A 14,280-nucleotide genomic window follows, 5' to 3' on the forward strand; every position below is an offset into this window, starting at 1 on the left:
TCCTTCTCAGCCTCTGTTCCACAGTTGCATGTCCCCATTGTCCCAAGGAGTAGGATGCCATCCCGATAAACAGCTCATTTCAAGTATCAATCTGAAATGGTAGTGGCATGGAAACAAGCAGAACAGCACATTCTTGGTCACAGAAACAACCAGCCTGGCAACACCGACCTGGCACACCCTCAGGAAAGCTGTGCCAGGGGCATTGGGATAAGGTGGAGGTGCAAGAATGTGGGGTGAATTCCTTCTGACTCTTGCTTAATGGGGGCTGGGCCTTAAGCCTGGAAGAGGTCATCCCACTGGCAACAAGCCAGTGAGCGCTCGCCTGAGCCCCCATTCCCAGCGGTGAACACTCAGTCACTCTCGGTCTTGGTTCTTTACTGGACCATCCGCTAGTGCGAACCTTCCTCACCTCTAGGAAACCCTCACCCTCTCCCCTGCTGTTCCCCCATCAGAGTTCCTGTCCATTGTCCGGCCTCCTCTCTTCTGAGAACCTACACTATGATCACCATGCCTTCGCTGGAGGGATACTCGAAAGATGTCTGCCGAGTTGGTAGTCATTCGTTGCTGCCCTCTTCTGGGTCTGTTGGCAGGAGGCCCCCACAGCTACTTTGAGGTTCCAACACTCCCACCCTGCCCAGCTGACCTCCTCCCCTGTTCTATCCATTCCTGACATTGCTCCCTTCTCCCAAGTGCCACCCTTTTCTTGGGAGTCTTGACAGGTAGAAGGTAGGACTTGATCGTGTCTGTCCCAGCTCAAGAAATAAGCATGTGCTCCAAACCCCGACCCAACCCTCCTTCCAAAATTCACCTAGAGTTCCAGCCACAGCTCCCACTAACCCCCTGGACTTCCTGCTTCTCTCCTTGGCCCCCTAACTTTCCTCCAGAGGCCAAAGTAACCTGACACCAAACAGTTTTGAAATTCTCAAAACTGTGACCCCCCAGGGCCACAGGCACTTCCACCTGAGCACATGCCTCTGAGCCATACCTAAACAGCCATGTCCCCCAATCGCCACGTGGAGCACTGTGCAAGTGCCTCAAAATATTTAGTTCCTATTACCTGTTTCTCAGATAAGATGGGAATAAAGGTGGAGGTACTTGCCATGGAGGGCCCAGGGTGAGAGTTGAGGCATCCTGTTTGAGGAAGTGGGGTGCTATGGCAGTGAAGGGTGCGTGACCATCCCACCTCCCAGGCCCATGATGAACCCCCCAACGGAAGTTGCCGCTACACCAAATGACCACATAAGGCTGCTTGGGAGGGGACGCCGTCCTTCCCTTGAGCAGCCTTTGGCAAGTGCTTCTCTAAGCCAAAAGAAATATGGGACCACAGAATCCAGGCAGCATGGATTCTGAGCCCTCCAGGTTGAACAAATCTGGCTGATGCCCAGAGGTCCCAGAAATCGGGCACAGTGGCTCAGGAAGCTGAGGCAGGAGGCTCGCAAGTTCAAAGCCAGCCTCAGCAACTTAGCAAGGCCCTAGGCAACTCAGCGAAACCCTGTCTCTAAATAAACTACAAAAAGAGGGGTGGGGATGTGGCTCAGTGGTTAAGCACGGCCTGGGTTCAATCCCAGGTACCGAAAAGAAAATCAGAACAGGAGGATGAGCAGGGCAGTGTGCCAGAAGAGGTAGAAGGGAGAACTCAAGTTCTTAATTAGGTGCAGCACCAGTTGCAAACTTCCCAAGGGCTCCTGGTTAGTTGCACAGAGTTAAAAACTCAAACAGCCTCATGATCCCACCAGACCTGGGCAAAGGTTGTGGGGTTGATGTGGAGACTGATCTCTTCCCCCACACCATGGGACAGGCCCACAGGAAGTGGCTTCATGGTGCTTGCCATGGAGCTCCTGGGCTAACAACAGCGCAACCAGGAACCAGGGTGGACATCTGGCTCTAAGCTGCTGCCCCACCCCACCGGACTCCTGACAGCCACCAGGCACAGGGGGAGCAGCCAGCACCAGGTGATGGAGGCAGGTAGGCAAGTGGGCCACTTAGGCTTTCTGGTTTCACCTCTTGTCACAGGAGGCAGCTCGAGGTCACCTGTTCCACAGCTAAGGCAGAAGCAGACCAGCAGGAATTCTGTGAATGGACACACCTGAATGGAGCCTCCTGCAAGCCCCTCAGTCATCCTGGACTGGGCTCTCAGGCTCAGCTTAGCCTGAGGGATTCAGGTTAACCCAACCAGTGCACCAAGTTCCCAGAGCTGCCCATCACTAAGCCACAGTCTGCCAGCACTGGCTTTGTGTTACAATTCCACGGACTCCATCAGACTTCCAGCAACCAAGGCCCAGCCAGCTGCTCGCTGGCGTCAGTAGTGGTTGTGACCCACCTGCCCATGCATACGCAGGTGCCCCTGGGGTCTGCAGATAAGCTCAGGCTTCCACAACCCAGCCCTCTTGTCCCTCCTGCAGTTTCTGTTGCTTCCCTTGGTTCTGCAAGAAAATGAGAGGCTTTCCTGGAGGTGATGCTATGAACCCCAGGGCACCCCACAACAGAATCAAAGTCAAGGTCTCCCACACAAGGGAGGTCTACATCACAGCTGCCACGTGTCCTGGAAAGAGAATACTGAAGGATGGAATCTGGACTAGCCTTCTGGCCACAGGTCGCAGCTCATGAGACTGGAGAAGAGGAAGGGGTTCCCTCTCCCTCAGAGTAATGGACACGTATCCCATCAGTTGGGCCACACTGAGTGGAGTTACAGTAATATTTTTTACAACTCTGATGCAGCTGCTGCTATGGTCCCATTTTACAGATCGTGCCACAGAGGCACAGGAAGCTTAACCAGCCCACTCAGCAACCAAAAGCCAGGACTAGATTCAGTCCTGTCTCTTCTTGTGTTCAAACCCCAAAGTGCAGTAGGGTAGGTACAGGTCGGATTCAAATTCCTGTGTAGCTGCTGACTACAAACCTGCCTTGCCCTCTCTTAGCCTGTTTCCCTAAATTGTAAAATGAGGACTACTGAAAGTATCATCGTTTATCCAGTGACTTGGGAGGCTGAGACAGGAGGATTGCAAGTTCAGAGTACAAAGCCACTCTCAGTAACTTAGCGAGATCCTCTCTTAAAAAAAAAAAAAAAAAAAAAAAAGACCAGAGATGTTGCTCAGTGGTTAATACCACTCCTAGGTTCAATCAATCCCTGGTACAAGAAAAAAAGAAAAACAAAAAACAGCCAACATCCAATATACTTCCATCACCCCAGTGCTACCACCTGGTTCCCTCTGCCCTTACCCCTGCCCACCCACCATATCAGTCCAGGGATCCTGTTAAGACCTAAGTCAGTCTCCCCTACTCTAAATCCCTTCATGGCTCCTATGCCCCTCAAGAGACATGGCCCACAGGCTCTACTTGATCTGCCCCAACTTGTCTACCTTCATCCCTCTCCCCAGCTCCCTCCACTCCAGCCTCTGGAGCCTCCCCCATCTACTTGAACACACAGGGCATAAGCCCACCTGGGGACCTTTGCACTGGCTGTTCCCTTGGCCTAAAGCACTCTCTGCTGGACTTTGTTCATCTCTTTCCCTAATCTCTGATTTTAAATCGCTGCCCTCCCTCACCTGGCTCCAGCCTCTCTCCCTATCTCAGCCCAGGGGCTGCCTGCCTTCCAAACTGCAAGCCCTGAGAGCTGACCCTGTTGGGTTGCCCGTATTGCTGTTGGTTTTGAGCGTCAGAGGAGACTCGGCACAGTAGGTGCCATGTGCCTGCCACCAGGATGGGGAGTGAGGGCCTGTCGCAGGGAGGGAATTCAGGAGATTTTGAAACCACCTTCCCTAAGGTCCTGAGCTCAGACCACCGTGAGAAGAAACCTTCAGGAGTGTGGCACCAAGAGGCCTCAAAGTAGGTGCTCAATAAATGACCCTGATCCTTGAATGAGGATATTCCCTTAACTGTGGTGTTCAAACCCCAGCTCCATCAGCTGCTCCCTGCGTGAGCGCCACTAGCAAGTGTCCCTCACAGCGGTGACTCCCCATCCCTTCAGGTCAAGGGCACAGAGCAGGCCTGGCACTTTACTAAAGCTCTGAGCATCCCAGTTGCTTGGCCCCACCCGGCAGCATGGCTGCGACCCAGGCCGGCCTGGCGACTGCGCCCAGTCCCGCCGGCAGCGGCAGGGGGCAGGATTTCCCGCAGGTCCCGGCCAGGGCCTCCTCTGCAGTTTGAAAAGGACCGGGCGGGGTTAACCCTCGCGGGCCCGCGGAGCCCGGCGGCCCCGCGCCTCGCCCCCTGCCCGGTGCGGGAGCCTCCGCAGCACGCCGGCCACCCGCCTGCCCCGCCGCGCCTCAGCGCCTGGTCCGTGCAGCGGGCGCCCTGAACTCGGCCGGCTGCCACGGCGCCCTCCCGGGAGCGCGGGGCGGACGCCGAGGGACTGCGGTCAGCCCGCCTGCGGGGAGGGGCTCGCCGCTCGTGGCGGGTCGCCTGGGCTATCAGGCCAGCGGAGGTCCACCCGGGACGGAGGTGACTTGGCAGCCCCCGGCCCTTATCGCTTCCTGACTTGATCTCGGAAACAGGCCGTGCGGCCACCAGCCCTGGGAAGGCCTGTCGGGGAGGGAGGACCATTACCAAGGGTCCCGGACCCCTGCCCCGAGAACGTGGGGACCGGCCCGGGTCTGGATGGTGCGGCCTCTCGGGACCACGTCTGGCGCCCGCTGCGCAGAGACGCCGGGTCCCGACTCCGGTCCGGAGATCCCAGCTCCTCCCCCACCCCGCCCCGCCGCCCGGGAAAGCCGCGGCCCCTTTAAGAGCGCGCGGCCCCGCCCGCCCCCTCCGGGCCGGATCCGAATTCCAGGGAGGCGGGGCGGAGACGGCGCGGTGGCCGCGGAGGCTCCGGGATCCGCCGAGGCTCGGGCGGCGCCTCCCTGCGGCGGCCCGGCCCGGCTCCGGCCCCCGCCGGGGCGATGCTCCCCGCGGCCGCGGGATGAGCCAGGTGAGCGTGGGGACCCCCGGCACCCTCTGCCCAGCGCGCGCTGCTGCGGGACCGGCAGCGGAGTGCGCGGCCTCTGTTCCCCAGGGCTGTGTGACCTTGGGCGGCCCTGAGCCCTCTCTGGGCCAGGCCCCGAGCACCTCCAATGCGCTCGGAGGCACTTCAGAACCCCGGCCCTGCACGTACCCCCCTGGGGCGCACCCGGGAGGCTTCTGGAGGAGGCGGGACCCGGGCCAGGCAGACCGGGCTGTGGGATCGTACCCCGAAATCAGCAGCGCCGCGCCGGGAGCGCCCTGACCGCTCCACCCACTGCTCAGCGACCTTCAGGCCAGCTGGTACCCTGTCTGCGTCTCAGTTTCCTCATCTGTAAAATGGAAATAACATCCCGGCGCCCAGCCCTAGCCCTGGTTGCTGTTACTGACAGGCTGGCTGCTCTGTGGTTGTAACAGTGGCACAGTCCTTAGGGGAGGGGGCCTGAGGGAGGAGCGGGGACCTTCCCTGGAGATGGAATGGGCACCAGCGCCGAGCAGTGGAGACCACCCCTCCCTGAGGTCGGGACCTGAGTTCCTCTCCTGTCTGCTGGGGTCCCAGACCATTGACTTCCGTGTCTCTAGGTCCCAGATCTTTGTGACGGGCACCAACCTGCCTGGGAGGAGGCCCCAGCCATTCCCCCACCCCCACCCCAAGAAAGAGCCAAACAGCAAACATTTAGAAACACTGTGTGTAAAGAATATCCCGTTGGATCCATTTAGGCAGATGATGTATTTTTTATTTTTGCAGTAGTGGGGATCGGACCCAGGGCCTCACACATGTAGGCAATTGCTCTACCACTGAGCTACACCCCTGGTCCTTTTTATTTTACTTTGAGATGGGGTCTTGCTAAGTTGCCCAGGCTGGCCTAGAACTTGCCGTCCTGAGCTGGGTAACATTACTGTACCCATTTCACAGATCATTAACTGAGGCACAGAGGTTTCTCACAACCTGAACCTAAACCAGGTGTTTAGCCTGAGTGATATGCAAGTACAGGTGTTCTGTACTGAACATTTGCTGGGTCTTCACAGCAATCCTGACCTGTGTCCCTGCCCACAGTGACTCGGCTGGCCCGGGCATGGCGGACCCAGTGGTGAGCATCGCAGGCTCGGCGGCCAAGAGCGTGCGACCTTTCCGCTCAAGTGAGGCCTACGTGGAGGCCATGAAAGAAGACCTGGCTGAGTGGTTGAATGCCTTGTATGGCCTGGGTCTGCCTGGTGGTGGTGATGGCTTCCTGACAGGGCTGGCCACAGGCACAACCCTATGCCAGCATGCCAACGCCGTCACTGAGGCTGCCCGTGCTTTGGCTGCCACCCGTCCAACCCGAGGTGTGGCCTTCCAGGCACACAGCGTGGTTCCTGGCTCTTTTATGGCCCGAGACAACGTGGCCACCTTCATCGGCTGGTGCCGCGCGGAGCTGGGCGTGCCCGAGGTGCTCATGTTTGAGACGGAGGACTTGGTGCTGCGCAAGAACGAGAAGAGCGTGGTGCTGTGCCTGCTGGAGGTGGCCCGGCGGGGAGCCCGCCTCGGCCTGCTGGCTCCCCGCCTCGTGCAGTTTGAGCAGGAGATTGAACGGGAGCTGCATGCTGCACCCCCAGGCCCCAACGCGCCCACTGCTGGGGAAGACTCCACCGAAACCACCGCTGCCCCGGGGACTTCCGCCCGGGGACCCCGCATGACGCCCAGTGACATGCGCAACCTGGATGAGCTGGTGAGCCCTCCCCTGGCATACTGCGCAGCCCCTGCCTCTGCCCGCACCCCTGCACAGGAAGCGGGGGACAGAGCCAGTGACCACACCTGTTCCTGCCCACCCTGGTACCTGCTGGACAGCCTACCCAATGCAAAGGGTGCACATGTTGAATGCCAAGTGTATACCGGGGCCTAGAGAGGGAGACGTGCTGGGTCTGAGGTCACACGGTGCAGCTGGGCCTGGGATAGGATTCTGCATCCTGGCATTCTCCGGGACCTTTCCCCCCAGCCCCTCTGGAGCTGGGGATGGAACCCCGTGCTTCATGCATGCTAGCAAACACTCTGCCAGTAAGCTACATCCCTGGCCATGATTTTCCTTCCTTTTTTGTGCTAAAGGTATACCAACCGAGTGCTGGGCATTCCTTCATCTGGGGGGGCACCTCCCCTATGCCCTCCCTGCACTGGGGTGCCAGAGAGGTGCATCCTCAACCTCAGCGCTCAAGGTTGAGAGGCTGCTGTCCTTGGCTGAGAGGAGGCATGCAAAGCCCTGTGCAAGGTGTCCTGCTCTCAGTGAGCGCCTGGCCGGCTGCTGGGAAGCCCGGCCCAGCTGCTGCTGCTGCTGGGAACAGGAAGTCGTACTGGAGCTGCAGGAGTCCTGCGTGGAGCATAGGAGGTGCTGGGCAGTGTCCCCAGCCCCCTCCTCCTTTCCCAGGGCCTAGGTGTCCCTGCCACCCCCGCAGCTGGGCCAAGAGTTTCCTTTTTATCTGGAGGTTAGGACTGTGATGTGCCTGCCCAGGAGGCGGGGAAGCCGGATGGCCGTGGGCAGAGGCATGTGCTCCACCCCCGGCCTGGGCCTGGGTCACCCAAGGCCCCACCTGCTCATTTCCTCCGGCGCCGCTGTGGGCAGGGAGGCGGGCAGGGCCTCCCACACAGCCAGCCTGGCAGCTCCAGGCCTGGGGTGACATGTGTGCAGTGTGTGCTTGCCAGGTCAGTGGCCTGCATAGCACACGGGTGTGTGCATGTGTCCCACGTCTGTGGCACTCCCCCCACATTAGTGTTCAGCCAGGGGCACGGGTCCCCTGCGCTTGCCTTCTCTGACCCAGCCTTCCTGTGGACCTAGGTCCCTCTGTGATAGGGGTGAGGGGGCACTGAGGACCGGCTCCAGGGCTCCCCCAGGCTTAAGAGCTTCGAGGATGTTCCTTGTTGGGGCCCCATACCCTGACCTGACCACAGTTCCATCATCTCCTGCTGGTCAGCTTTCTGGGCCCTGAGACCCAAGGGGGGAGCTGCTCATGTTTGGAAGCTGCACCCATGTCTGCCGCAGCAGTCTCCAACCCCCGTTCCCCGGAAGCACTTACTTCCTCCTGACCCTGGAGCTGCTGACATTAAGCCCCAGGAGGAGGGACTTGACCCCTGACCTCCAGCCTTTCCTCTCTGGCCTCAGGTGAGGGAGATTCTGGGCCGCTGCACTTGCCCAGACCAGTTCCCCATGATCAAGGTCTCTGAAGGGAAATACCGAGTGGGAGACTCCAGCCTGCTCATCTTCGTGCGGGTAAGGCCCCCAGCTGCCCGCTGCCACCACACCAGTGGGCCGTCAGACCCCGGGATACAGCCATGACCTGCCCACTCTGGGCTCCGCAGGTGCTGAGAAGCCACGTGATGGTGCGTGTGGGTGGTGGCTGGGACACGCTGGAGCACTACTTGGACAAGCACGACCCATGCCGGTGTTCCTCCACTGGTCAGTGCCTGGGGCTGGCTGGACAGGCAGGGGCTCCTCTCCCTTCTGTGTCCCTCACATGTCTCCTGTTCTCTCTCCCCACAGCCCACAGACCTGCGCAGCCAAGGGCCTGGACCTTCTCCCCCCAGAGGGTGTCACCCACCCCAAGTCCCCGCCCTGGTAGCCCAGTCCCTGGGGGTGAGCGCCGGGGCTCTCGGACTGAGGTGACTCCTGTTACCTTACGAAGCACAAAGGAGGGGGCCGAGACCCTGCCCAGGTGAGGTGCAGGAGGACCTGGGAGCGAGCTGCCCGGCGGGTGGGGGTGGGGCTTCCGCCCTGGCCCGGATGACGGACTTGCCTTCAGCTCCAGAGTGACTCACACCCTGGGAAAAGTTCCCGTGGGTGGGGGTGGGCCTGGCTTCCCATCTCTATGGCAACCCGACCAAACCAACAACACAGCTGGGGTGGGTCCTGGGGGTTGGGCAGCGGCCAGTCCAACCAGGCTTCCTCCGACCCGCCCTGGGGGGACCGGAGGCCTGGGGAGGGGGCGGGGCCCCGCCGACCTCATTTCTTCCGCTGCTGCCTTCGGGGCCCTGGGCGCCGAGTGGCCGCAGGAAGCTGCCGTGGAGCCGCTCACTTCTCCCTGGAAGTCCCCAGGACGGACATGCTCACCACTCCACCAGCACGCCCTGCGTCTGCAGCCACCTGCCCTGCGCTTCCTCTCCCGCCCCGTCTGCGCGCCCAGTGATGCCCCCTCTCTCTCTTGTTCCCCTGCCCCAGGCCCCGGGATCAGCTGCCCCCCATTCCCCGCTCCCGCCGCTACTCGGGGGACAGTGACTCCTCAGCCTCCTCAGCCCAGAGCGGCCCCCTGGGTGCCCGCAGTGACGACACAGGCACAGGCACCCTCCGGAGGGAGCGGCCCAGCAGGCGGCTGACCACAGGCACCCCGGCCTCTCCGAGAAGGCCGCCTGCCCCTCGCAGCCAATCCCGAGACCCGCTGGACCGGGGACGGCCCCGGGCCGCCCCAGGCGGCAGAGGAGCCCAGCTGTCCGCCCCCAGCTCCGCCCGGCGGGCCCGCAGCCAGAACCGCGAGGAGCAGGCTGTGCTGCTAGTGCGCAGGGACAGAGACGGGCAGCACTCCTGTGTGCCGCGGGGCAGGGGCGGCGGGGGCTCGGGCAGGAGCACCCCGCAGACGCCCCGTGCCCGCAGCCCTGCCGCGCCCCGGCCTCTCCAGGTCTCCAGCCCGGGGCCAGAGTTGGGCGCCACACCCGCCAGTGTCTTCCGCACACCTCTGCAGCTCGATCCGCAGCAGGAGCAGCAGCTGTTTCGGCGCCTGGAAGAGGAATTCCTGGCCAATGCCCGTGCCCTTGAGGCTGCTGCCAGCGGGACTCCCACCGGACTAGCCCCTGACCCGGCTCGGGCCCCAGATCCTCCAGCTCCCGACTCAGCCTACTGTTCCTCCAGTTCCTCCTCTTCATCCCTCAGCGTCCTGGGTGGCAAGTGTGGCCAACCTGGGGACTCAGGTCGGACAGCCAATGGGCTGCCCGGGCCGCGTAGTCAAGCCCTATCCAGCTCTTCAGACGAAGGCAGCCCCTGCATTGGCGTGGGGGGGCCTCTAGATGCACCTGGGACCCCCCTGGCTGGCCCAGAACCCTCGCGGATCTGGGCACGGGGTCGGATGGACACACAGCCAGACCGTAAACCCTCTCGCATTCCCACACCTCGGGGCCCCCGACGCCCATCTGGACCCACGGAGTTCGGGGCCTGGCATGCCCAGCCCTCGGTCACCCCAAGGGCCGAACCAGATTCCTGAATGTGATGGATCAGCCCAGCTGCTCCCAGACCCCATTCCTTCTCCTTTTCCTTTGTGGCCTTAACCTACCCTCTGCATCAGGGAGCCCCTCGCCTCTTGAGTACCAGACCTCATGGGACCAGACCCCTCGGGACCACATGGCACAATGGGACCTCTGTTGTACATTCCGGTTGGGGGATGAGCATAGCTATTTAATTACTAATATTATTGAATGCCTTAGGGGAGGCCGGGCTAGCCCGGTGTCCTGAGGACCTATGGTCCAGCAGAGCCTCTGACAGTAAAGTTTTGCTCCAGCCACAAGTCTGTTTCTTGGGGACTCACCCTGGGGGCATAGCACCCCTTTGACAGTCCTCAAGTTGGGATTCTGGAGTTAACTGCCAGGGGGCCAAGCTTGGCAGCTCTAGTACAAAATCTAAGTCTTGTCCTGCCCATCCTAGAACAGAAATGTCAGGTGCTCTTTGTTTTCTTTTTATTACCTCGCGAGAGGCGGGACTTAAGGAGTGTGTCCAATGAAGTGCTAGGAGCAGTTCAAGCTTCCAATCAGATCCACAGCCAAGTCCCTTCCATGGACTATGACCCAATGAGGTCTTAGGAAGGACTGATCTCGTCCAATCGGGCTTTAGGCCCAATGTACTTCAAAGAGGCCGGTCGCCCAGGAGACTGTGGGAGCTTTCCTTATCCAATCAGGGAGGAGATTCCCTTGTCCAATCCGAGTGAAGTTGGGCAATCTTGTCCAATCCCTTCACATGATGATGCAGCGCGCTGGGTGCAGCGCCCCCTGCAGGCGCAGAGCTGGGTGTGCCGGACGTGAGCGTACCAAAGCACAGCGCAAAAGCTCGCGGAAGAGACGCAGCACGTGCCAGTTGTACTTGGCAGAGCATTCGAGGTAGCCGCAGCGCCAGCCCCTGCGCACCAAGGCGGCCAGCGCACGCCGAGGTCCGAAGCGCAGCCGCTGCCGGTCCCGCTTGTTGCCTACCACGAGGATAGGTGCCTCGGGCGCTCCTGCCGGCCTGGGGGCCGGATGGGGATAAGAGACGCGGTGCTGGGGACCCCACAGCCAGAGAATGCCCCCATCCCCACCCCAATAATATACACACACAGGCGCATTCCTTCTTACGGCCAGAGACCTCCAAGAAATGCCAGGCCTGTGTGTGCCAAAGACACACTGTTGAAGACCTTCCTACAGCAAAGACCTGATCCAGCAGCCCCAAAGAGGGGAGAATCTACTCACTCCCCTAGGGCAGAGCCCTGCAGGTCCCTCTCCACGCCCCCACCTCCTGCCGCGCCCCCACCTGGTCTCCGCGATGCGCTGCCGCAGGGCCTTCACATAATCGAAACTGTCCGGGCTGCAGATGTCGTAGACTAGCACGAAGGCGTCCGTATCCTGCAAGCTCCAGTCCTTAGGGTCAGGCCACTCCTGGGGGCGGGAGGCCGGGGTCTGCGGGAGCCGCTTTCCCACCCTGCAGCTCTTTTACTCTCTGCAGGAAATTGTCACTAAACCCACAGTTCATCTCAGGCCTCGGTCACTCATCCCCATCTCTAGGCACCCTCCCCCAAGCTTCCTGGGCCTTATCCTCCTTATGGTCTCCAGGGTAAAACTTTGCAAATTGCACTTGGAGCCTGTGGGCCACCAACCCTCTTTCAACCTCGCCTTCCTTTCCTGTTTCCCCATCCTCATTTTTTTTTTTTTTTTTTTTTTTTTCTTCCTTCCAGTTTTCCCCAGCTTAACTCTAGTCGGGCCACTCACCTCGCGAGCTGCCCTCCCAGGCTACTATTGCCTGTAAAAACTTAATTTCCAAGCCATGGAAACCCCGCCTCCCACCAGAGCCTCGAGACCACCCATCGTCCGCAGCTGTGCACGCTTAAGCCTTTGACCTAGGGACCTACTGTTCTTTCCGCCTGGAATGCTTTTACCACTTTTACGCAAAACCTCTGCCGGCCTTCCAGATTCAGCTCAATGCCACCTGCTTCTTCGGGAAGCCCTGTTTAATCCTGGCGTATCCCTCTAAACCTCTCGGAGGCATCCAGCTCCAAAGACTGGAGCTCTGAACTGGAGTTAGCAAAATTACTGAATGAATCTTTGCTCCAGGTCACAGGAATGAGGGAGCAAAAAATCGCCTCCTTTAAAAAGTATAGCCCTATGCCTGACTCCAGTCTCTCGCACTGTGGTTCTGCTCCCGGCTCCAGAGGCAGCCACAAGACCATGCAGGGACACGCGCTGATCCAGCCCCACCAATGGAGGCAGGTGAAGATAGAAACACCCACGGCAACAAGGAGAAGCCGCTTGGCTAAATCGCCGGGCGAGGGCCTGGGCTCCTCCAGATGGTTGGAGAGGGCTCAAATACAACACCAGGCCACACCATTTTTCCTTGGATTCCTTAACATGGTCAGGGGCCCTAAGACTATCCACGTGGACATGCACGTGTGCACCAAGCACACATACACACACTCCTTACACTGTCACCCGCCCCTGTCCACCCCTCAAGCCGCTACCTCGACACCTCCGGGGCTCGGGCCAGGGCCAGCGACGTCGCCGTCGCGAATGCTCAGGTCGTAGACCGCGCCGTCTAGCAGCACCGCGGGACGGTAGAGGCGGGGCCCGTCCGTGGGTCGGTGGCGTTCGGGATAGTCACCGAACAGGAACTGGCGGATGATGGCCGTCTTGCCCACTCCTGGAGCGCCCAGAACGGCCACCCGCAGGCTGCCCCCCATGGCCGGCCCGCGCTGCCGCGCCCCGAGCCCGAAAGCTTCATGGGCCGGCGCCGCGCCGTGCGCGCCCAGCCGTGCGCCCCGCGCGCCCTGTCCGGTGCGCCCCGGCCCCGCCGCGCTCCTCGTCGCCTCGCTGAGCACCCGAGGACAGGAGAGGCCGGGCCCGAGCGCAGGGCTGGCAGCAGGAGGGCAGACAGCCGAGCGGGCAGACCGCGGCGGACGCACTAGCAGCTCGGGCGGGTGCCAAAGCTCCGGAGCGAACAGACCCGGCGCGCCGCGCGCAGACACCGCCTCCGCCCGCAGCGCCAACCGCGGCGCCGCCGGGCAGCGGGGGGCCCGGAGGTCCGACCCCCTCGCGGCACGGGTCCGGCAGCGGCGCTGCCTCCCGGCGCCTCGGCCCCTCGGTCCTCTCGCACCAGCGCCGGGAGTCACCGCCCCAGCTGCGACTGGCGGCGCGAGCCAGCGAGCCAGCGGGGCCTCCCGGAGACACGGATGAGGTAACCGCCCGCCCCTCCCGGGACGCCCCTCCCGGGAAGGGTCGTGGGAAGGTGACTGGAGGGCAGGGAGCGGTGGAGGGCCTCATCCAGCTCCGCGATCCCGGCTGCCCGGAACACCTCTTGCCTGGGCTCAAGCAGGCTCCTGACAAACCCCGGCCCGCTGGAGTCAGGCCGCCCAGGACTCGGATCAGGCTCCAACTGTGACCTTGGAAGAATCGCGGTGCAGTGCCGGGTCTCTGCTCTGCATCCATCAAAGGCAGACACCTTCAAGGGCTCCTGCTGTTTCGGAAGAACCTAAGTCCCAGACCCTTTTCTGAAGGGTTCCTTACTTGATCCTTACACCTTCAGCCTCAACCCTGGTATCTCCATTTGCGGGAAGAGGAAACTGAGGCTGGAGTGAGACATCTCCAGGGTTAGAAAGGAAGTCGGGCCCCTAGCTGGTGGCCTTGCTGTCTCCTCTGAGGAGTCTGCCAACTTCCTCTCACCCACAGGGATAAATGGCCAGCACTGGACAATATTTCAAACAGCAGTCCTGGAGGGAGGTGGGGAGAGAGGGGATTGAACTCAGCACACACTGAGTCAGTCACTCAGTCCCACATCCCTGCCACAAGGCTGGAGCTGAATAGATAAAGAAATGGGCCAACACCACCTCTGTCACTGCTAAGGTCATTTCCTTCAGGAGCTTCCACCTGTAGCTTCCCTCAAAGGGCAGTAACATCCCAACCAGACTTCCAGAACCCAATCCCCCTCCCTGGAACTGGACAGGAAGCTCCTACTCCCAATTTGGAAAGGTGCATTTGCTGAACTCCCCATTCCCTGGCTCTGCACCCTCCCACTACACGCCGGATCCTGACATCTCTGCCCTCTACCAGGTACTGAGGTGGAATGCACAGATGTCTTGTTTCTACAAGGATCAAGG

General features: G+C 60.9%; 2 protein-coding genes across 4 annotated transcripts; one reads left to right on the plus strand and one right to left on the minus strand.

The window, feature by feature from the left end:
* The first annotated feature begins 4,738 nt into the window (after nt 1-4,738).
* Nucleotides 4,739-10,449, plus strand: GAS2L1 (growth arrest specific 2 like 1). 3 transcript variants are annotated; one of them, XM_079151325.1, is made up of 6 exons: nt 4,746-4,909; nt 5,996-6,647; nt 8,070-8,177; nt 8,267-8,363; nt 8,448-8,619; nt 9,123-10,449. In XM_079151325.1, exons 2-6 carry the CDS (start codon nt 6,015-6,017, stop codon nt 10,153-10,155), a joined length of 2,043 nt encoding a protein of 680 aa, XP_079007451.1. In that variant the 5' UTR covers nt 4,746-4,909; nt 5,996-6,014; the 3' UTR covers nt 10,156-10,449. The 3 variants fall into 3 exon arrangements, with proteins under 3 accessions (XP_079007452.1, XP_079007450.1, XP_079007451.1); XM_079151326.1 differs by lacking the exon at nt 8,267-8,363 and having other exon boundaries at nt 4,739-4,909; nt 9,123-9,258; XM_079151324.1 differs by having other exon boundaries at nt 4,741-4,909; nt 8,267-8,619.
* Nucleotides 10,450-10,594: 145 nt separating this feature from the next.
* RASL10A (RAS like family 10 member A) lies at nt 10,595-14,280 on the minus strand. Its single transcript, XM_079151457.1, has 3 exons — nt 12,649-14,280; nt 11,448-11,572; nt 10,595-11,165 (listed from the first exon to the last, which is right to left on the minus strand). Exons 1-3 carry the CDS (start codon nt 12,865-12,867, stop codon nt 10,898-10,900), a joined length of 612 nt encoding a protein of 203 aa, XP_079007583.1. The 5' UTR covers nt 12,868-14,280; the 3' UTR covers nt 10,595-10,897.

The sequence above is a fragment of the Sciurus vulgaris genome (genome assembly GCF_902686455.1).
Source record: "Sciurus vulgaris genome assembly, chromosome: 8".
Lineage (NCBI taxonomy): Eukaryota > Metazoa > Chordata > Mammalia > Rodentia > Sciuridae > Sciurus > Sciurus vulgaris.